Consider the following 24607-nt stretch of genomic DNA (forward strand, 5'->3'; position numbering starts at 1 on the left):
TCCAAAGGAAGTTTGTATGGAATGGGGCATCATCAGCTTCACTAGTATCCATTTGAAAGTGAATGTCTACCATTTGTCCCCAAAGCAACTTTTTACAGCTTTATTTAGACACACTCTCCACATATCAAGACAATGCAATTTTCCTGCAAAATTAGATGTTCTTAAGTTAACTGCAGAGAGACAGAACAGGTGAGTAATTTGAGGAGGGGAAAGCAGTGGCATGCAGGAAAAGACCAAGACTGGATACAGGAAACACGGCACCTAATCCACCTTTTGCAACTGTGACAAATGTCCTTTTTATCGCAATACACTTTTCCTCAGAAAAGGGCAATGTCATCCACAGAGCTGATTTTGTCACACAGAGAATGTGCAGAATTAGGTCTCCAATCAGCCATTCACAGCCCTATCAATGCAGCCTCAAGTTGTGTTTTAAAAATACAACTGCCCCCTCTTCTGGTCAATAAGGACTCCCAAAAGTGGTTTTGGGAGACATTTCAGGCTAATTTTAAAATGCAGTTTAGTTGATAAAAGTTAATTAGACTTGGTTTAGGATATAAACTCTCAGTCAAAGCACAGAACTTCCATTAAGTTTCAAAATATTTCTACACTTACTTAGAAAAAGTGAAGATTTTCTTTTGCTTATGTAATAACATATTCTTGGTGAAGTATATTCACCCATCAATTTCTCAAGATAACAGAAAGGTTGTAACACTCTGGATATTATTTGCTGCCACAGGACCAGGCTTCCCATAAGCTTCCAGATGCACACGGGCTTACTCTGTCAGGAGCAGTGCCAGCTCAGGCCACTGGAAGTGACGCATTGACATCCGTGCCATGCTCTGCCATGGCAGGGGAAATGCTGTTCGACCCAAACCAGGCTGCCTTAGGTGGTCAGTCACCTGGCAGGTTAGTCCTCCATCTAGATGATCAATTCACAGATAACAGTGATGTAATGATGCCAATGCCTTAATTTATAGCTTGGAAGGAAGACTACTTAAGGGAGGGTAACTGGTGGAATACAAATATTTTAATGACTGCTTTTTAAGTGACTTTTCAGAATAAATCTCACGATCAAACCAGATACCCATTTATATGTCATCTGGATAACAGCATTCAGTAAGAGGACAAGAAGCCAAGAATGAGAAGCAGCATGATGCTTCTGTACAAATCAGGTCCTTTCAATCTGGAAGAGCATGTAATTTAGGAAAGCAAACTCTGGGTTTCCTCCTCTCTTTCTGGTTAGGGGAAAATTATTTTCAGTACAGTTCCTATCTCCTTTTCCTGATGCTGAAATGCTAAATGGCAATATATAAAGGGTTTTTTTCTAAATAATTGCTCCTAATTGATACAGTAATAAAGACAAGACACCAAACGCCTGCACAAGCAATGTCACAGTTTAGTGAAGCCTCAATGAAAATTCATGGCAGAAATGAAAACCTAAACAACATGGAAAGCCACCGCTTACATGTCCTGTGCACGTATTTTGTATTGATGGTTTTCTGTTGTTTCAAAGGAATACTAGCAAACAGGAGAAATACTACTATTTAAAAAAAAAATAAAAAAATTCTATGCTACAAAATTTGATATCAATGAACAAATTACCTCTAGGCTTTGTCCTCACCATCAACACATTGAGAAGCAGATGAACTAAATTGCTTAAATGGCAAATCTTAGGTTTAAATCAAAATGATGGCTAGTCTTGTGAGTTCAACACATCTGCAGAGCCAGGCAGTTGTCTGATATGTGGTCCTTAGCACACGTATATAGTTAATATTAGCCTGTCCCGTGAAGTTCTCCCCTTTAATTGCTACAATTCTTCTACATGAAAAATTCAGTAACAAAAAGTATGAAAGTGTCAAAATACCTGATTAATAATCTGTTGTTGCAATTTTTCTCCAGACTCTGAAAGAGAAAGGAAATAATTAGTTTGTACATATTTTAATGAATATGATCATGTACATACAGAACAAAAACCTGTTAATTCAAAAAAAAGTAATCAAACCTTATAATTAAGAAACGGAATTTAACAGGTACAAATGACTTGAAACTTCAAAATGGAAATCCACCTAAAGTAAAAGAAACACAAGACTCTCTTAATCCAGATTTGATAAAAAGAAGATTGAGATAGGTAGCCAATCTTGCTAACCTGGAACCCCACAAGAAATTACGATATTCAAAGTGAAGACAACAAATTTCAAATATGTGCTATGAGGCATTTTAATGTAGTGATACGTAGTGCTGCCCTGTGTACACGCCCGAGAGACTGGTAGCATCCAGCTCATGATTTGACCATTGGAGGAGAAAGGCAGCTTCTGCCATTACCCTAAAATAAAATTACATGCCTGTGTCAAGACTGAGGTTAGGCACCAGCTGGCTCAAGGGAGAAATTCTATCCTGATAATATCCACAAAGTGGCAAGTTGAATTATGGTCTTGCTTCCTTATTCTGGCTGCCTTCTGCAATGTCCTTCAGTGTGCTCCTGAAGACATGATCAAAGCCTAGACAGAATATTGCTTTTCTACAGCCATCTGGGATCCCAGCAGCAATGACACCTCAAACCTATTCTTTCCTTTTAGATCAAAAGGGACAGTAATTTTGCCTCATTTACTGTTCCTATGCGCTAGTTGTCAAAAGGGCAGCTGGTATCAATTACCATCCCTTTGCTACTGGAGACCATCCACATGTATTGGGGAAAGTCAGGAATTTCACACTTACCTATCCAGCTAGGCTACATGTACCCAGAGGTTTTTTTTAAGTAATAATGATAGGACACTGTTTGCGACCTGTCAGTATCACTATTAACTCTAGGGGAACCCGCCTAGCATGGATGGCTGCCACCTCCAGCACTGGAAATGATACTCCATTTCAACAGTATTTTTTCATTCTGATATGTGTGGCACAAGAGAGAATTTTTAAAAGGAGATGAAAATATTTTGAGTGTTAAAATACAGTATAAAGACTCTATTAACTAAAGGAAAATAATCTTCCCTATTTGTCCCTGAGAATACTCCTCAATGAAAGCATTATAGACAATTCAGATAAAGATAATCACTTTAGGCTGTATTATAAGATTGTCTCTTATGGTAATTATTTCCTGCATGCTTGTGTTGTGTTTTTATTTGCTAAATATAAAAATTATGCTTTTTTGGCTATACCCCCCCCGCCCCAACTATCATTTAGGGGAGACTTCTCAAAATGTATTCCCTTGTTCACTGAGTTCATCTTTGGGAGAATAGAATTTATTCTTGTAACTAATATTTTAACCAAATAGATTGTTGGTAATAGAAGATTAAAGGAGTATGTGTTTTTAGCATTCTCTAATGATATACAAGTTGCTAGGAAAGCAGAGTGTTTGAAATCTCTGGTTAGATCAACACTATTTTGCTCAAAGGTTTGTGGACTTTGAATACTGATGCTTTCCTGTTTCCCAGTACATTTGTTTTTAGGCTATTTTGATTCACTTTAAAGGAATTTTAATAACTTTCTGTTGACAGCATGGACAGCTGGTCTTGAGAATTAGTGAAAATTCACTTGCTGACTGAGGAAGGAAGTGACATCAATGAGTTTCTAAAGTCAGCCCCAGGGGAAAAGTGCGCTCCGCCAGAGTAGCCTTTCATGCCATTGTATTTCCAGTGATGCCTCAAGATGCAAATTGCATTATCAATCAAACTTGTGGTTTCTACCTCAGACAAATATGAAAATGAACAGAAAGACTGGGAAAGACCTTTGTGGCCATTCCTGACAATGCTAAGGAAGAGGTGAAGAAGAATTTATGGTAGTTCTTTCGTTGTTCACTCTTAGTTCTTACTTTTGGCAATTTAAATACTACAGTATCAAGGAAAAGGCAGTTGCAGAAGTAGCCTGTATGATATACCAGTAATGATGACATGGGTTAAACAGGACAGAGATTCACTAGGCTGTTAAGGATAGATCAAATTCAAGGTCACCAGCAAATTGAATAATGTGTTCTCCATTTATTCCCTAGAAGATCTTTGTCCTCATCACAGAACAACTACGTGAATTTGGCATAGTCGGCAGTTGTGCTTAGAAGAGACCAAGGTCTGTAATAACAGAAATGCTGTAAATTAGGGTGGAAATACATTGGCACCATTATACGGGGAAGCCTGCAAAGTCCTGGTGTGTGCTGCACTTTTGTTTTAGGAGAAAAGCTACAAAAAGCAGTGAAAAAACATGAAAAACACCTACAGCACTGAAAGGGGGTTCAGTTTCCAGCTGATGGTTAACAGTAAGGCAGTAGACGGCTTTGTCACTGAAAGTAGCCAGAATTTTGTCCTGCTTTAAAAAAAAAAAAAGAAAAAATTCCCCAGAATTCTCTTACAATGACTAGCACTAATTTCTGTTTTATTCCTGGCACCCTCAATTTTGAGAAGGATGTTTCTGTTTAGGTGCCTTGTGATCACTTGTGGTGACCATCAGCATTCACTAGAGGGATTCAAGAGGCTCCACTAGAGAGAGTGCTCCAAATTCAAAGGACAGGAGGCAATGGGACACTGATAAAACCAGAACTGTCAGAACATGTCAGCCAGTCCCACCAGCAATACCTGCATTCGTCTCACGAAATGCAGGTAATTCTTGAGACTTGACAGAAGTTTCATTACCGGTAGAGCTACACATGCTAAATTCAAAATTTATGACAGTTTTTTCCAGAGCCACTGCAATGAGGTAGCAGCTTATGCAAGATGAATGGATGCATGAACATCAAACTAACTGGGAAATTTACTGCCATCTGGAAATTTATATGGAAGCTGCCCAGCAGGTAGCCAGTGTAGTCCAAGAGACACATCTTCTGCAACTCAGACTGCACACGGATGGCTTGCTCTTCTCCTATATTTCTCCTGAAACTTCTTTTTTTTACCTGTCATCTGGCAAACTGTTCCTAAATGGGCTCAATAGTGCCATCTGACCAGCCTTGAAAACAAGCAAATCAAAAGGGCTTAATCATAGACAACTGCACTTCACTGATACTTTGGGTCAAAAGATGTATTTACCAATACAAACTACAATTCTTACTTGCTGAGGCTCTGCCCTCCTGCCGCTCTAACTGAGGCTAAACTGGTGCAACTGGATTCCAAGGACGGTTTTGCATCGGGACTGGAGAAACAGACCTCCCCAATTAATTTTTTGGTGATTTTCTTTTGTCTTTCCAGTTGCAAAAAGTGTAATGGATGGTTGGAAGGTTGAGATAAATGGCCTTCTTCGGTTGACCTCAAGCTATATAACTTTAGAAAAAAAAAACTGCAGCAAACATTCTTGAAAAGATTTCTCTGTATTTTCATACTCTAATTAGTATACCAATTCCTGTTTCCAGGGCAAGTTGGGGTTTTAATTTATTTTTTTTTTTTTGCTTGCTTGTTCTTATTATAAGGAAGATTACCTTACTGAGAGGAACAATGTATGTTTTCTAATGTAACTGACCATTGCAAGACACGAGAGCGTGCCATAATTGATGCTGTCACGAGGAACTGCAACACTGACTCCTCAGCCTTACACACACAACCTACACAGAGAACAACACGTAATTATGCATACTATGCCCTGCTTACCTCCGTACAAAGGAATGTGATATTTGTGCAGGTTTACAGATTAATCTGCTGTAATTCCTTTTAATGTTAAACTACTTCCAGCTCAAATATAATTAAGATCACCAGGTACAAAAGATTCAGATTTGAAATATGAGTACACTCCAACAGAACAAATAACAGCTTGATGCTGTTTCTTATGTTCAAATAGTTGGATACATTAAGGATTTTGACAGCATGTTTGTTCCCTAAGTATGTAGCAGAAGAAAAAAAAGATTTCATTTCAAAAGGCAAAACACTACTACTGCATTTAATTAGTGTAAAATCCCTTAAATACACAGATCTGCCAATTTTTGTGACGTGACTGCTACAAGTCCTAGCAACAAAGGATTTCTTTTTTTCTTTTTTTTCCCTCCCAAAAATCAAATCCCAATTTATACTTTAAGCAACCGTCATCAACATCAATAAAATGAAGGCTTTGGAATAAAAAGTTTTTTTCCTTAAGTCTTTCAGATAATCCTACTACTATTTGTGGCATGACAGCAAGGCAGGGGACAAACAGATATTCTGGGTCTGTCTCCCTGTTCCCAAGTATCTGAGGGTTTCCAAGCAGACTGAGAAAATTGGGGAGAATCCCAGGAGGTATAGGGGACCCTCAGCCTTGCTCTGAAACAGCCATATTCAGTTAACTGCACGTGGGAATGGCACTAATAAGAAACCAGTTTTGAAAAGGGAATTCAATATTCTAATACCAGTTTAATTTTGTTTTTTCCAGTTTGTGACAGAAACACTAACAGCTGTGGATTTTACTTTATTTTTATAGACCTAAATAAACTCATATGCAACCTATTTGGTATGATCCACCCCACTTTCATTACTGGCTTCCTAATCTACCAGAGCACATTCTGAGAAGTGAAAGGAAACCAAAGCACTCGTTCATGACAAAATTCTGCAGCAATTTCCCATGGCACCAGAGCCTGAGGAAGAAACACTCAGATTTGTTTTTCAGACTTACAATGGAGAAGGTGTGACACTAACAGATTACCTTCTGTGAAAGCCTGTAACTTGGCACACAAAGATTAAAATATTTAGGACAGAACATACATTTCCTATAAATTATCCGCAGAATCTCCGAGATCTGTAAGCAACACAGCTCCTGCAGATACGCACAGCATTTCCTCCTTCTTCTAAGAAGGAATTCGGAAAACTGAAACTGCTCATTTATAGCATTGCCTTCAAAATCTAGTTTAGCTTACTTTTGCACCTCTGTCATAATTATGCAACTGAATATGATTACAGTGGCCTACAATGTATTAATCACATCTTCGCGGTATTGCATAATCCTTCTCAGTTGTCACAACGCCAACTCGTAAGTTGCCCTGGCAGTAGGAAACATAAAAAGAAAACCAAGTTGATACTGATTGAAGCAAATGAAGGAAAGTTGGCCATCTCAAAACACTGAAAATCTCACAGCATTCCAAGGTCTCCCTAGCTAATTTTTTGTGATTACTCTTGATATGAAAACAGACCTTTAATTGTCAGTCTCTAATAGCAATGCAGAACTGTTCCCTGGGAGGTTCAAAGGACCCTGGGAAACTAAACATTTATGAAAGCTCAGAGTAGCCCAATCTCTTGTGTTGATTACCATGCACCATTCGGTTTCCACCTAACAAAGTCGTAACATGAAGAGACCCCAAAGGAAAAAAAAAAATTGGACTGACAAAGAAACATTAATCTTAATAGGACTGAGGGCCCTCATTCATTAATTCTGTTGTGCATAAAAAGGAGGTGGGGGTGTAACTCAAATTCATTCCTGGACCAAATCCTGCATTGACTAACATTGTGTAACTGTACTCATGGCAAGGAGATGTTAGGATATAAATTAATTAAAAATTTGAAGTTTTACCTGTCCTCTGCCTTATCAGCATTGATAAGTATTTTCAAATGAGACAGAATTGCCAGGATGCCCACTAACAGAGTTAGTAGGCAGGCTTGTTTGCCAGTTTTCTTCTAGAAGGTTGTGCTTTATATATCTGGGAAAAGGGAAAGCAAAAATTTGTCACCGTTTTCCTTTAAGGATGTAAGATTTGAGATAATGGAAACATGCCAGACAGCATATTTGGTTTTAACATCAACACAATATTGATATGGTTTGGACGGTTTCCAGTTGAACATCGTGTATATTTTCAATGCCTATTTGGCATTCATCCTGTATCTAACAACAAGAATAGTTTGTTTCAATTTTGCTTTACAGCTCACTATGCAACCGCTTTGAATGCTTTTTCCTTTTATTCAACTACTTCACGACTTTTTCAGATTCCTGCTTTCTTAAGGAACTGAATGGAGCAAATCGTGGATTCCTACTCATCTGCAATTAGGCAGGCAAAGATCAGTTAATTATGGCTTAGCAGATGCATTTCCTCAAACTCTATCACAATGTGATCCAAATCCTCAGGTAGAAACTGCCTCAGTTCTCACACTGCAAGGGCCATTGCTTTTTCATTTGAAATCACATAGACCACCAGCCTCCACTTTCATGTTGCTAGTTATGTATTGTGCTTTATGGTGCTTTATATTATGATCGTCTAGAGGATAGGTCACATAATCTGTTAAAATGCCTTTTTGACTACGCTCCAGTGTCAAGCTCAATTGCTTATGCAGTTATCTTCCACAAAATAGGTTTCTGGGCTTTGACACAAAAGAGGATGTTCCACCCATCAGCTGGTCCACTGCAGTTTCCTGTATCAAGGTCCTTAGTATGTGTTAAATGAGGGATGGTTGACCCTGATTTTTTTCTGCTGAAGGAAAACTATCTGACATTTACTCTAAGAACAGCACAGTAAGAGCTGTCATGATGGAAAAGACCAAGGAGAGCAACTGGAGCTTGAATCTACATACTCAGACCCCACACAGAAATAAAGCCGTGGACATTCAGCTATCTCTTTAATACACCCTGTTATGGTCTTAGGCAGCTGAAGCTTTGCATCACACTCACAGTAGGGCCAAAACATTGCAGTAGTTTGGCTTTGATTTTGGTTCCTGCTTGGTTTCTGCCGTATTAAGAACATATGGTTGCCCCCACCCAGACAAGGAATGTGACTGCAGTTAAAATTTGCAGTCAGATTAACCATGTTGAGGCAAAGCCACATGGAGTCACGACCATCCAATGTGGCATATCCTAAAGAAGGTCAGCTGTTCGTTTTTCACTTGCAGTGAAGATGAGTTGATATCCAGCTCTGAAGCACGCTATCCCCATATAATCTTAATTAGAAAACCCTGGAAATGGCATATGAAGGCACCAGTAACCAATGGGAAGCAGCATACAAGCTCCGACAGGGTTATGCCCACAGAAGCTTATTTTGACTCACCTGCTAGGAGAACTGCACCACAAACAGCTGAGCTACAAAGCTTCTCTGGTGTGAATCAGAAGCAGTGGTGTGTGCAAGACGAGTATGCAGCAAGCCCAAACAGGGGTGGAAAAATCCAGTTTCTTGGCACTAATTACAAAGTAGAGTCCCACAGCAAAGTCTCCATGGGAAGCCTTAGTCTACAGTTTCTGTATTTCAGAAATAAAAAGGAGATGAATTGTCTATACAACATAAGGCCAGGAAGTGACCAGTGGTGATGAGTGCAAATATTCTTTCAATTTACTACTCATTCTGAGTTATGCCTACATAAATAAACTGTACGTGTTTGAATCTGCCATGTTTCTTTGTTTAAGGTCTAAATGTGCCACTCTAAGGCATGCTCTTATTACACTGGCCTCAAATAACTTCTCTGGAATTACTCCATTTGGAAGTAAAATAATCCCCAATGAAAATGTGACACTTACAGAAAGACACTACTCACGTTTACGAGGAAGATTACATGCAGGAGAATCTGGAATTAATCCACTAGTAAAGAACAGAGGGGAAAAGAAAAAGGTAAAATATGATCCCTTTGAAACAGAACTTTAACACCTGGAAAACTCAAAAAATTCTCTAAACAGGCTAATAATGAAGGAAAAATAGAAGGAGAAAGGCAAAGAGAAACAACGCTAGGACATAACCTTTCCTAATGCATGGCTCTGAATTAAGATTGGTCAGATACAAAACAAAAACCTACAGCAATCAGTTGCTGTAGGGAGTACAAATTTATCTACATTTTGTGTAACTAGAGTATGACCTTTCGCGACCAACTCTTGTGCTTGAATTCAGCTGTAGTTATTGGAAGTCATTTGTAAAAGGTCATCCATGACTGAGAATATAATATGAATCCAAGATGCACAAGGGTTCAGGTTTGTGCTACTCAAAAGAAATTGGGGAGAGAGAAGAAGGGTAGGAAGCCCAACCACTGCTACAGATTCAGTTCTTAAACGGATTTGGATAGTTTGACAAGAGTATTGAATCTAAATTTCCGATATGCGAATGTGAATTATTAGAGAATACACAGTTTTTATGTTTGTCATTGATGATTACGTTACTGAAATGTTACCAAAGGAGGTTATATTACCAAGTAAGGCTACTTATTTGCTTATTGCAATTTGAGTCAATTTTTGATGTCAAGAGCACTGTAAAACCTCTTCTTCCCACTGTTTCTCCATTCTAAGAAAAGATTATGGACACTCAGTTTTTATTGTTATAAAGAAACAAAGTTCTTGGGTAAACATACTTTATAGCCCTATTAAACATCTATACCTGACTTTCTGCATACACAGGTGTAGTACTGTTTGGTTTGGGTTTTTTTTGTTTTTTGTTTTTTTTTTCCAAAACAGTACTAAATTGGTGATATTTTAAGGAACTCCTTACAAAAGCCTATAATGATGCACAACCAACCCTCAACAAGAGAAGTTCAAGAGACATACAAAAACTTTTTAGTCATGTTCTCTGAAAGTGTTCCTTGAACATCAGAAAACTCAAACTGTATTCTCGATACTGACAAGGTAGTTGACTAGGGAAAAAAAGGATACAATAATTTATGGGTAGACGTAAAAGAAAATTCATGTAAGAGAGAACTGATAGTAGTTATTTACTCAAGATCTTGTGAGACCACCTCCCCAAAAACCCAAAACTAACTCTGAAGGCCAGTCTGTAAAGGATTCACCACAACTATATGAGAACACATTTAAGCTTTTGCAAAAAAAAATAAATATTCTTGTATGCTTAATGTCTTTAAAGCCAAACCTGCAGCTTAAGCTTTTAATCTGCCCTACCACTAACTTCAGCCAGCTGAATAACAACTGAGTGTATATTGCACATACTGTGGCTAATTGCAACTGTCTCCTTTGCTGCAGGTGCAGCACCCTGATGCTCCAAGCTTCACAAACAGCACCGTACTCTGCTTTGGCAGGAGCCTTTTGCTTACTTTAGAAATGCCCGTCGTGCCTCCCTCTGTGTGCCATCCTTGCTACGCCAACTTGGATATTGGCGGTGCTCAAAAGTGGAAAGCGGCAGGGGTGATGAAGCAAGTTCAGTTGGAGAAATCATTGTGAGAACTGAACTCACATACATCACTGAAAACATGGTTAAATGTTTCCTTTTAATTAAACAGAGACTGAAAATAACAGCAGTGAGGTGGTATGCAGTACCCAGAATCTGCAAAGTACCCCAACACCGAAGCATAAATGATGCACTGTATCAATTTGATCACTTGGGCAGAGTCTAAGCAGGCTCAGGTAGAGCGCACCTTTTTCATGCACAGAGGGTAAATTGTCAAATGGGCTTTAAAGCCACACCTGCAGGTTTTGGACACACAAGCATTTTCTGCCCACAAAATATACTGCTGCTGCTTGCAAAGGACCATACGTACATACCAAAAGCTGGTACCTAGGTATTTGCATCCCTAAAATCCGCAGGTGCAGTTTTATGGAGACCTACGAGAAGAACGTGACCATATAGCACACAACTACTATTTACATAGCAGCCTTCAGACAACAAGCTAAGTAATCTTTCTGTAGGATGTGCCATGCCAAGAGCAGCAAGGGGAAGTAGAATTTAGAGCTGAAATTGCAGCCATGTTCATGACTGGCAGACTGATTTAAGAGACAAGTCTACCCAGTCCCAGTTTGCAAACCATGGGTGTGTACTAATACTGGTAGTGATCACGATACCCCACACTGAGGGTGAGCTTAATGTGTCTTCTGCAAAGGTGAAAAAGGAATTCTGAGAGAGTCCTTAGCACCAAGTGATTTGAAATATTTTTTAATCACTGAAAAACCCCACCTTGTTTATTCTTCCCCAGTAAACTGTATTCTTTTCCAGGCATTAAAAATTAATCCTGTGTGCCTGACGTGAATCAGCATGTGAATTACTGACCAAGTTACCTTCAGCAAGTACTAAGTGACATAGTCATAATACAGTGCTTTTATGTACATGTAAATTACTAATTTCTACTGAATTGAGCACTCAGGATGAGACATTTTTCTTCTGACAGAACACAATCAATGTTGTATCTGATTGTCAACAAAACTTGTTATTGGTTTCTTGCTAACCACAGGGATAAGGTCTTCACATATTTCCACGGATTAAGGGGAAAAGGCATATTTCTTTTATTATTAGCTTATTATTAGTATTTATAATAGACACAACTCATTATATGAAATCTAATTAAAGAATGTGAAAAGAAACACAAAGGAAATGTGGAAAAATTCTCTTCAGATTAGAAATTATTCTGGACTAAAGCCACACCAATTGCTATTACTTAAATAATTAGTGAAGAGTAAAAAACCAACTTGACAGGACTGAATTTCCTGCCTTCTGAGGGATCTAAAAAAGAAAATGTGATAACTGAGCATCCACCCCCCCAAGAACTTTTGGGCATCACGAACATATTGACCTATTGCTATAATTAAAGTCATTTGTATACTTTGGATTGTTTACAATATAAAGGCTAGGTCCAATTATTGCAACTATATGAGAAGAATATCTTCAGAAAAATTAATTTTACATCTTGATATTGCTGGCAGGGAGTGAAAGGAGTGGCCAGCATTTTTGGATGGTTAATTAGATGTATAGCCAGAGACTCTGGAACAGCAGAGCTGCAAACAGCTCAGAGTTTCAGATTTCTTCTGTTCATACAAACATATCAGTAATGTCCTTACTTTCAACAATACTTCTTGTCCCTTGGATTACAGATAACTAGCTCCCAGGATCACAGAAAAAAATGGAAACACCATCGGTTGCTATGGTATAGCACCAAACTTAAGTTAAACATAGTAACAAACCCACTGGAATAGGGGAAGCTAGGCTTATTGATCACAGGAGAAAGCCACACAGACAGAAAGTCAAAAAGAAATCCCTTAATTTTTAATTCTCATTTCTGAGAAAAGAATACACCAATTCTATTAATGCAACGTGGACGACTATTTCTTTGCCGGAAAACAAATGGCATCATGCAACCACCTACTCATACTCAACACCCAAATAATCTCAGCTAAAAATACCACTTTAGACAAGCTACAGACACACAACTTTCCTAAGGCTTTTGTTTCATGATTGGCTTAAACTGTTCAATACCTGGCAAAAACAGACAGCCCAACTCTTGCTGCTGCTGTAGTGATGCTGCTGCTCTTCCTCCTCCCTTGTGCCAGCACTAGCGCAGCTGCATCATGGGGTCAAGACACATCACAGTCCCGATTCAGCTAAAAATTCTCGTCTTACTTAATAGGCTGATTTTCAACCATCTCAGCCACATTAGTTGTGCAGATGGAGACGCGTGGCTGGAAACAACAGTGGGGGCAAGGAGAAGTCCCCTTCTGGGGAAGCTCACGCATGGATCAGCATAAACCTGCTGTAAATCCACATCCTCAGAGCCCTCCTCTGCCCAGCTGCTACTGAACCATCAGCAGCAGAATACCAAGATTTGTCACAACTGACTGAATAGTTCAGATGAGCAACAATAACAAGTCTCTCGACTGCCTCCTACTTTCTTTCAGGGCTTGCACTGTGTGGGACTTTTTTTTAATTCTCAGATACATTGTCTATTTGGCTTTCTAAAAGGTATTTGATAACAACTTGCAAGATTTCTTAAGGAAACTTAACAGGCACAGAATTAGAGGGAACACCTTTGCACAGATTTAGAAAAGCAAATGTTTAAAAGACGGGAAACAGAGCATTAGAAAAATAAGAGAGAGAACAGTCAGTTCTCACCATGGAAAGAAGTCACCAATGGAGTCCTGCTGCCTCATGTTGAGGACACCCATGCTTTTCAACATATTCTTAAAATCACCCGAGAAAGGGACCAACCAGAGAAACGACAATGTTTGCTGATGATATTAAGTTATCTGGGGTAGAAATGATGGAAGCTAAAGAACTTTTTACAAGAGTAAGTTGCTAATAAAATGACATACGAAGTGCAATTTATGCAAAGTGATGCTAGGAAACTTTCAGGGGAAAACTTTTAATTTAAACTCAAAAGTGGTGGACTCTGAACTGAATTCTGAGCACATTGCTACTCAGGAATGAGATTTTGGAGTGATAAAACTTCTGTGTAAACATCATCTCTGTGCTCACAAGTTAGAGAAAGCAAATTGAAAACTAGAGGAAAAACAAAAAGAAACCATTGTGTTTCTGTATATACAGACATTTGCATCTTAAATATTACACGCAATTGTGATCCTTCCACTTCTGTACAGAACTGGAGAAGAACAAAAGAGGGTAAGGTGGTGGACTGAAAGCATAGACCGGCTTACAAGGAGCAACAGCTATGAAACCTGGCAAAGCAATGATCCAGAGGAGATGATAGAGATCTGTAAAATCATAAGTGACATGGAAGGGGTGAATCAGAACTGACTGCTGCCTCTTCTAACACAAGGCCGGGGGCATCAGATGAAGCAGGCAGATGGCAGGTTCAAAACAAACATGAGGAAGCAGCTTTCCATGCAACTGGGAAAGGAAACTCGGGAACTCTTTGCCAGGGGATGTTACGGCTGCTGAAACTTCACATGGATTCAGGGGACAACCGAACAAGCTGAGACACGGGAAATCCTCTGGGGGTTGATAAGCAAACAGAAACCACCTCTGGCGCAGGAAGTCCCTGAAACACAAACTGCTGGAGTTTGGGAAAGTCACGTGAGGAGGTTTCACTTTGCTGCTAGGATATTGAGCGAGACAGCTCTGGCCTCATCCAGCATTGCTGCTGTTATGTGCAACAACAAAGACGCTAAAATAAAGGCCCCAGTTGAAAATACTTCAGAGTCTGGACACCCTCAATAAGTACATCCACCAGCTTACTGACATGGCCCACTGGTGGCAGGCAGACAAGGGAAGAGTAAAGCTGTGTTCTTTACCTTGCACTGCTCTCAACAGGGGGGTGCATCAGACAACCAGTGAAATCATTCTCAGTTCTTGACCCCGGGGCACACAAAGTGTTTACTATACTGGTTTCTGCCATTCAGATTCTTTGCACACTTAAAAGCTGCCTTCTGGTCATGCTAAGGACCCCTAAACCCTGGCAGTGCTGAGCAGTGAAGCAGCCTGTTTATATCTAAGCTTCCCCAGCTGCCACAAATGAAATGTTTCCCCTTTGCTTGTTGTGCTTTCAGGGACCACGCTAGAGGGAGGTGTCAGAGCAATGCTCTTTTTTGAACCTAAGTTTTGTCATTAGAGCACATGCAGGACACCTTAAACATGGGAGGGTGTGTTTCCCTCCTTTGCTAAGGGGCACAGGGATGTCCTCCTGCTCGGGGGGGATGCCCTACCTACCAGGGTGTCATACAGGGTGCTGTTGACCTTTCCTGTTGAGCTGAGACACACGCCTCCAACCACAGGAGACTGACCAGTGCTTAGATAAATTTCCAAGGAAAAGGAAGAACAGACTTACTGAATATTAAAAGTATCAGGCTCTGTGTGCAGCAAAAAATAAACAAATACAATGACCTCTGTGACTTCCAAAGTTACCTATAAAGTGTACTGAGAGCAAGGGATTGATCTGCAGTACCCTAAGCCACATGCTAACACCAGACCGTTCTTCCATGCCACAGGCTGGAAATGCCAAGTGTTTAGGAGGTATTACAGGAGTTTTTACCACTTGTCAGTTTGCTGGTTTTCTGTTTTTGCTCCTTGGAACTGCACAAAAATCACTAGAGGAAAACAAACGAGTCCTTTTGAGAACTGATCTGTGTTGGATTTTTGCTCATAAAGCAGATATTAATTTAGAGACTACAAATAGCCCAACAGACATTAAAATGAACTCTTAAGCACTGTTTCTAATTATACTGCATCAATTAAATACAATTATATATTAATTAAACTTTGTTCATATAGTAGTTCTCCTATGTTTCTTTTTCTTCTAGAAGAAATGAATCTGTTCTTCCAGAGATTCGTTTTCATGACAAGTAATGCTTATCACTTCATTTATTTTAAAAGTGAAACCCAAAATCTGCACAAGACACTAAATATAGCAGTTGTGTCAGGCCAAATCAGCTGTCAGCTTTAAAGTTCACCTGCATGGAGAACCCCCAAGTCAATGCCTGCACTATTTTCATTGCTGATTCTAAAGTCCTACCAGAAGGCCCACTTTAGCAGTCTAAGATGTTACAACTCCCACTGCTGAGTTGCGTTAACAGATTGAGTGAGTGCTGCCAGTCTATTTCGATGTAAAATCAGGTTACCTACAATCAGGGCTGAAGACCAATCAAGCGATTTGCCCAGCACCGGTACAACGGAGAAGATACCCTGAATGTTAGCACCTACTGCCCTCTACCTGCCTCACTTAAAACGCCTAAGCAGCAAAAACAGAGAGAAAACGTCACTTTCCAATTTTTAAAATTCCCAGCCTTATAATTAAACTGGTCAAAACCACTCTGATCATAACTGATTTTTAATCTATTTCTTTTTGATTACAAGAGTAAGAAGTGTTATTCCCCTCTAGGTTGCAAGCAACAAGAGGGAATGCCATTATGAAATGTGCAGATATTTATTTCTTGCATAATTTTATCCTGTTTTCATAAAACCTAATTTTACATTTCCCTTAACAACACAGTGGGACTGTGAATTCAGGTGTCCAACCTTGGCATTCTAGGAAATGTGGTGGGAGCCGCACTGCAGTGAAGTTCATCATGACAGACAGAGAAAATAGAATTTCAGCTTGTAAATCTTTGTCCTGCAATATGATCTGTGCAGTGAAACACTTATACAGGCCATCTGAGCACCTGGCACATACTACAGAAGGGGAGACCTTGATGCCTGCACAGATAAGACTGCACCATAAAGGACAAAGTTCCTATAAGCTCTAGCGGATAGCCAGCACCATGAAAGGGGACCCAGAAAAAGTTTGTCTCAATACTCTTGACCTGCCATCCAGCCTCAGTGATGCTACTATAATCCACAGTTATGTTTGACTTGCATTTTAAATTCTCCGTTCTGCCCACAAGACTTGTTTTAAATTCCTTAGCTATCAACAGGAAGTCTATTCTCTTGGTTCTTGTTGGAGGGTACACATATGCAGTAACCTCCGGACTTTAATGCTGCTTCCCTCTGACCTACAGAATAGAAAATATTGCCATGTCCATTTGTGGAGGGACAAAAGCCATGCAGGGGGCACTCAGAGAGCCAGACCTGGCCTCAAGTCCATGAATGCAAAGGCAATACTGTAGCTGTGGGTATATATACATGTCCATTAATCATTAGCAACGGTTCTAAAACAGAAAAGATACAGGAAATCATGGCAAGTTGTTACAATCCCACCTGCAGGTCTTCCAAAATGCACCCTTAGTAGCATTCTCTCAGTGTGAGGCAAGACATACAGGGAAATATAAATGCCCACCTAGATATGTAGCTACCTGAACCTGTGTTTTCAAAACTGTTTAAATTTCCAAGCTTCAATATGCTTCCAACAAAGGCTTAATCTGAGACAATTCAGTTTAAAAAAACCAAACCCATATGCTTCCAGCATATGTTAGGTTCTTGTCACTGCTTCTTCTTCTTCTTCTCAGTGGTATTCTTCTGTCACCAGTGGTCTGTCTGGCAGTTACCATCCCTTCTCACTCCCAGACTCATTCAGGTTCACACCTGGAATATTCACGCCTGGCTCCACCCTCCCACTACAGCTGATTAATTTGATAACTAACCTGTCAGACTGCCCAGACAGCTAAAAAATCCCAAGTAACACCAGACTGAGGCCTTCTATAGCAAGCTTTGGTCAGAAGCTGAGGACAACGCTGACAGACACACTACAACTGCATGCCATGCCTGTTGAAAGTATGTGTAAACTAATACTTGCATTCTGCATGCCTCAGCATTGAGCTGGCCTGGCAGACACAGTCCCCAAGTGCCTTCTTTACTCTCTTGTGATAGGCAGTAACAGCCAGAAAAAAAAAAAATATATAGCAAAACCCACCCACTTGGGACACCCCCATGGTTCACTCTCCAGCCCACTGTGATTGTTTATCCATCAGAGGGGTATGGAGAAAAGAGGTCCCATGGCAAATTCTCACAGCCATCCAGCCAGCAGGTAAAAGGCATTATTTCTCAACACAAAGACAACTTTACAGGTGTACCAGGAGCTGCCAATATGCCCGGGTGTGGCCAGGCTGCCAGCGAACCTTAAGCATCCCATCAGAAGATCACTAGGGTACAGCAGGGTCTGGCAAAACAAACCACCGGAGCATAATGAATCTAGGTGGTATGCCATGAAGTGTCAAGTATTTTAAAGCCTTTTATAAAAGTGCACTCCACTTGGTATCTTAGGTGCTTCATGATTGGTATGTGTAAATGAGGGCTCTGTTTTTGTTTGTTTTTAACATCAGGAGCTTTTGCATTTGTAAAATTATAGCAGACAGATTTTGATACTCAAGAAATGTATCTGTGTTTGTGATTATGCCCCCCCCCACTGCTAAATATGATAATTTGTTCCACTTAAGGTTTTATTAATTAAATTAATACTAATTGAGCTGCCTTTTGGTGTATTTTTAGCCTGAGTGGTTTTTGTGCTAAATCCTGTACACTGTAGCCTTTCCTTAGCCTTCCCCCTTTATCCCCTGTCCCAGAGGAAATGTTTCACTGCAGATCATTGCCCTAAAACTCTTCTGTGTTTGCAGATATTTATGGCTATACATGCATACTCTTGAATCAATAATAAATAAAAAAAGCCCCAGATATTTTTAGAAGATATTTTAAAAATGAAGCTTTTACAAAAAAAACCCAGCCGAAACACAGCTAATTTTGTGTGACTAAATGCCCCCTAGTGACAAAGTCCAACTCCAAAGAGCTTTCACAGCCACTTCCAAGCTTTACACAGCTTTGGTGCTCAGTATCTCAAACATTTTTTGTTGTTGTTTAAAGAAAACAAAGTGTCGTGGTTTAACCCCAGCCAGCAACTAAGCACCACGCAGCTGCTCACTCACTCCCCCCCACCCAGTGGGATGGGGGAGAAAATCGGGAAAAGAAGTAAAACTCGTGGGTTGAGATAAGAATGGTTTAATAGAACAGAAAAGAAGAAACTAATAACGATAATGATAACACTAATAAAATGACAACCGCAATAATGAAAGGATTGGAATGTACAAATGATGCGCAGGGCAATTGCTCACCACCTGCCGACTGACACCCAGCCAGTCCCTGAGCAGCGATTCCCCGCCCCCACTCCCCAGTTCCTATACTAGATGGGACGTCCCATGGTATGGAATACACTGTTGGCCAGTTTGGGTCAGCTGCCCTGGCTGTGTCCTATGCCAACTTCTTGTGCCCCTCCAGCTTTCTCGCTGGCTGGGCTTGAGAAGCTGAAAAATCCTTGACATTAGTCTAAACACTACTTAGCAACAACTGAAAACATCAGTGTGTTATCAACATTCTTCTCATACTGAACTCAAAACATAGCACTGTACCAGCTACTAGGAAGACAGTTAACTCTATCCCAGCTGAAACCAGGACACAAAGCAAAACAGCCAAACAAACTCTACCTCAAAAAAAAAAAAAAAAAAAAAAAAAAAAAATCACTGTGTTAGACACAAATCAGCCTTATTTATTGAACCATGACTCCAAATGCTTCTGTCTTTTCTTGCATAGGTAGCATCAAAGTCAATGTGAATACTCCTATAACTCAAGAGAATCACATAGTCAGCCTCGTGGTGGGTTGTTTAAATTACACAACATCCAATGAACTGATAACACTTGTGTTGATTCTAAGAGATGTCTGCCACTGAGTGGTGATGCTGCAAAAGTAGAAGAGAGAATTAACTCTGGGCCAGCCCTGCAACCCTTGCCACTTGCTACAAATCCCTCAGCCCACACTGAAGCCCACATCAAATCAGTCATTCCTTCCCCAGAGCAGCCCACCCATGTGAGCGCGCGTGTAGCCTCATCTGCTCGGTTATCTTCTCCAAAGGTGTAAGTGGAAAGCATGTACTTAGGGAAGCTTGGTTTACAAATGAGCTCTTAGAAAACACAACCACCTCCAAACCCAAAAACCCTATTTTTTTGTCCCTCAAACATTTTAAATTTGTGAAATTAGAGAAATCCCAGAAAAGATACCAGCATCTTTACTTTGTACTGCTACTCGTTAAGGCAAAAGCTGAAGATTCACAAACTACTCTTAATACAGATGAAAACTTCCGTATGTGTGTGTGTGTATAGTGAAAACATTTTTTTTGTCTCCTCAGTTAATGAGCATAAATTATATTTTCCCATTTTTCTAATGAAGTAATAACCTTACCACATTATTTTTATTTGCTGCATTCCCTGTCTTTGCAGTGTTATAATCAATGATGTTAGCTAGAACAGCAGTTTGCATGTGTTCTTGCAAGTTACTGTAGAACTGAGGTTTTAGTCAAACATACTCCTATATTCCTCTGGAACACTACATTGAAGGCTTAAAATACAGCTTTTCAGTATGCAATTTCTTACAGAAGATAAAGAACAGCTCAAAAAACAAAAAAGACATGGCAAAAGAGAAAAATTGTTCAAATGCAGGCAACATAAAAATGCACTAAGTTCTAATCTCCTAAGGAAATTTTGCTTCCTTAAAAACAACAAGCACCAATACTAAGATGCTCTAAATTGCAATTTGACCTTTCAAATTACTGTCAAAAAAAAGGTACCTGTTCTCAAGTTTTAGCAGAGTACTTACACTGCTGTCTCTTTGTTCGTATTCAACATCGGCTAATATTGGTTAGAATCGACATATAATACCAAGGACTGTAAACGCAGGCTAACTATCTACCCAGGGGAAGGAATAAGCCACCCTTCAGTATTTTCTCAATCATGACAGAAAAATCCAGTGCCTTCTTAAGGCTAATAAATGTAGACAAGAAACATGCTACTCTTACACTTTCGTGAGACATAAAGCTCTGCAGTTCAGTGTCTGTGGAAATTTCTTCTGAACATATTAAAATGATCTTAGGGCTCTCCAGAAACCCTGCTCATAAAACCAAAAAGCTAGGGTAGTTAAAATTAATACATCATAAATAAAACATGCATTTCAGTATATATTAAGTGACAGGTCTCAGAAACTCCACCGCCACGCACACTTTCACAAAGCAGCAAGAACACACGCAATTCATTAAACCCACTCAAGTGTGCTAGTTCTTCCTGGCATTATTCATAATTGAAACATTTCAATTTTAGTTAACAGAAAAAAGACTAATTTAAAAGTAAAACAAGGAAATTAGTTCTGTGTTTCTGGATTACAATCCCATAGTGCCTTCAACTAGCCACATTTATCCTCAGGGGGGTTAATTAAAAAAAGTTGTTTTTTTTTTTTAAAAAGAGGCAATGTAGCCCACTCAAACAGAAACCTTTGCAGACACAGATCTCTCAAATATTTTTTCCAGTATGTTATACAAAGCCAGGCAGAAAAACAACAAAAAAAAGTCTCAACTTATATTTTAACTATATACCTTGAAAATGTCGTTCCTTAAATAGGAATGCTCTTAAATAGGCATCAGGAACAGACTCTCCCACAGATGGGCTTCAGGTCAGGTCCTCACAGAGGAAAATCCACTGCTTGTAGCAAAAAGCAGAGTAAGAGCAGTGTATCCTGCAGGATACAGTTCTGAGGTGACAGATGACAGGATGGGGGTGACAGTCTCCCCCCACTTGTCCACCTGCTCTAGCCACAAAAGCCTCCTGCCAAGCACCTCCACAGCCCCTACATGGTCAGGACACCTCATCTGGACAGCCTATACAAAAGGAGACAAAGCACACTGAATGAAATGGCTTGGTTTATTACAAAGAAAATTAATGGCTGAGATTCAGATTTTATGTCTCAGACTCAATATTCACAAGCCAGAGGTGCACACATCACAAGCTCTGATCCAGGTCCACCATTACTCAACATGTCATTTGATTTTATTTTGTTCACAGAGATGAGTGCGGACAAGACGCATTTCCCTATTCTTTGTCTGTCTTAGTGGCTCACTGGGGCTCCACACTGTGGTCCTCAAACACAGCCTCACCCCCTGAAATGAAAAAAATCACAGCAAGACATAGAAGACCCCACATGAAACACAGGCATACCCTGCGAGACTGGACTCTATAATGCCCGTAAGTCTCGTCTCACTGTATATGTTATACCACTGCCCAGAGCACCAGCACTTTGTGGGCAGAGCTGCCTGCACCTTTTCTAAAGCCCTGCTACATTTCAGTGCCATTCCCAGAAACACCACCAACTTTCCTCCACGCTGGGCCCTCCAACGAACAAGGATAAAATTTTTTTTAATTTTTTTAAAGTTATTCTGAAATCTCATTAGAGTATTACCTAAGTGGAACTGGGAGAGCCCTGGGGGAAGGAACCACAAATTTTTGCTTTATTCCTGCGTTCTTCCCTTGCAATCTGCTTTTGGTTACATGCTGGAGACCAGATAACTGCACTCAGCAGATTTTCTGTCTGGCCCCACGCGGCCTGTTATCGTTGGGCAAACAAGCAACCAAATTATGTCCTGCTTATATAAAATCATGTGAAAGCTATTCCAGCGCAACACCAGATGCATGAGGAGACCATTATTCTGGAGTGCAGCTGATGAATTCCTGAAACATAGCTCTGCCTTGTTTCTGTTACCTTTTGTCAACGTATAAAAAAAAGGAAGAAAAAACCCAGCAAGTTCCTTGTGCAGATCCTAATTTCCCCCAAAACCTGGTCTAGCTTCTTTATCATTGCTTCTCTGTAAAGTAATATTTTCATGATTTGTACAGTGAGGCAAAAGAGCTGTACACACTTTTCTGTTTGCATGATGAAGAACTGATTTTACCTGAAAGTGAGGCTGTAGTAACACTTGATCTCATCAGTCACATGGGGCCAGAAAAACACTCACAGTTACCACATTAAACAATTCCAGCTTCTTAAGTTTTGGGAAGTTAATTATCATTATTATGCTTTAATACAGCTATATCAGTAAATCTTTACCAAAATGTCTACAAGCCTTTTTGATTTTTCGTTTGGGAGAATAAATAATTCTGAAAAACAAAACAGCCAAAATAGTTATCATGCCATTGTTTAAATAGCTCCCACCACAAATAAAAATATGCTAAATATGCTGACAAGTCTACACATGTCCAAGGTCCATGCCTGCATAAATCAGAAAAACAGGTGAAAGTCATTCTATTTATTTAACAGTCACACGATATAGGAAAGGAGACAAAAAATATACTCTTAGATTTTGTTCTCTCTCTCCATAAAATCATCCTCATGAATCCAAATAGCAAGCATATTACCACTGGAAAGCCGGGTAAGTATCTAAGTGCCATGACTACAACACACCAGCAAGGGGAGTAGTAACACTTTGAGAACTTGTGTCTTCAGCCATAGTAAACTATACATAAACGTAATAATGTACAGAATATGGATGCCGGCCTGTACAAATAGTGGAAGAGGCATATATTCTACTGAAAGACTGAGAAATTAAAAAAAAACAACCCACCCAAACACAGAGTCTTGCAGCGTTATTTGTTTTTGAAAAGAAGGTGGAAGCACACATAAACAGTCTCGGATCAGCCCAATATGCCACCCAACAGAAAACCCAGGGCAGCAGGATAAAACCCTCTCAAATCTGAGACTGTTATTTCTAATATATTTTCTCCTTTTAAACAGCAATGACTACATATTTCTATGGGAGGGACAGACACTTTCTAGCTTCCCAAGAAGCTTATTTTCCTAAGAAAATAAACGCTTGGCACTGCTGGGGCTGGCAGGTAGGAGGGTTAAGGCATTCTCAAGCCTGAACTGCAACCCCTGGTAAGGAAAGCAGAAGGTGAAGTATCTTAAAGCAGGTTTTCACTGCTGGATTTCTTAGTTAGGGACAGGTAAGTGAACTGGCACTTTCCTAGAAAAGTACATTTTATAACTGCTGGCAGACTGGTCTTTTAAATGCTCGTGCCCGCAGCACTGACGCAGACCTGCCCATGAGGTGGTACAAAGGGAAGAGCTGGACATCCCTGAGCTCCCACCACAGCACGAGAAGGAGAGGGAGCGCTGACACTGCCTCCTCACTGCATCATGCCCGCTCCTCCCTTTCAATCCTATACTACTACAAGCTTTAGATACCTCTGAGGAGTGGTGTTGCCCAACACAACTATAGCCCAGCCACTGCGGAGCAGAGGGCCTCAGGTCCCAAGCTGGGAAACGCTGTACTAGAGAAGCAAAGACGAGAAGAAAAGCTACTGCCTGCACCTGGTTCACCACTGCAGCCAAGGTTCCCACATTCATGCCTTTTCTACAGCACTGCGAGGTTTTTAGAAAGAAACAAGAATCCCTCTCCCTCCAAAATGCTGCAACTTTCTAACAACTGCTATCCAAGTAGGTAACCAAGGCATTTAATCAACTTGTAAATACCCAAGTGTGAAGACATCCAAAGTACTAATCAAGAAATTACTATGCATGACAAAACTCAGAATACTGTTTTGCTGTAGTTGTGCATAATTTAACTCAAAAAAGCAAGAGGAGTTATATTTGGATACAGAAGAAAGAGGTCAATTTGATGAGGGGGAAAAAATGCTGTCATTTTTACCAGCCTGATAGAGAAATTCTTCACCTAGTGTAAGAATTTTAGGATGTTTCTTCTCCAGTGTGATGCCAGGGGGACAGGCCATCAACCAGGGGGCATCTAACAGAAGAAGAGGTGTTCCAGAGCCATGTTTTTAACAAAAGAAATCCACCTC

The 24607-nt window shown here is 40.0% G+C and overlaps 1 protein-coding gene across 4 annotated transcripts in view; it reads right to left on the reverse strand.

Moving 5' to 3' along the window:
- Window positions 1–24607, reverse strand: part of CHST9 (carbohydrate sulfotransferase 9) — a 97480-nt gene that overhangs the window by 20592 nt on the left and 52281 nt on the right. For all 4 annotated transcript variants that reach the window (XM_069779225.1, XM_069779223.1, XM_069779222.1 and 1 more), the window contains one exon: window positions 1865–1902. In XM_069779225.1, coding sequence (XP_069635326.1) covers window positions 1865–1902 — 38 coding nt within the window. The remainder of the gene's footprint in view (window positions 1–1864; window positions 1903–24607) is intronic.

The sequence above is a fragment of the Haliaeetus albicilla genome, chromosome 3 (assembly GCF_947461875.1).
Source record: "Haliaeetus albicilla chromosome 3, bHalAlb1.1, whole genome shotgun sequence".
Lineage (NCBI taxonomy): Eukaryota > Metazoa > Chordata > Aves > Accipitriformes > Accipitridae > Haliaeetus > Haliaeetus albicilla.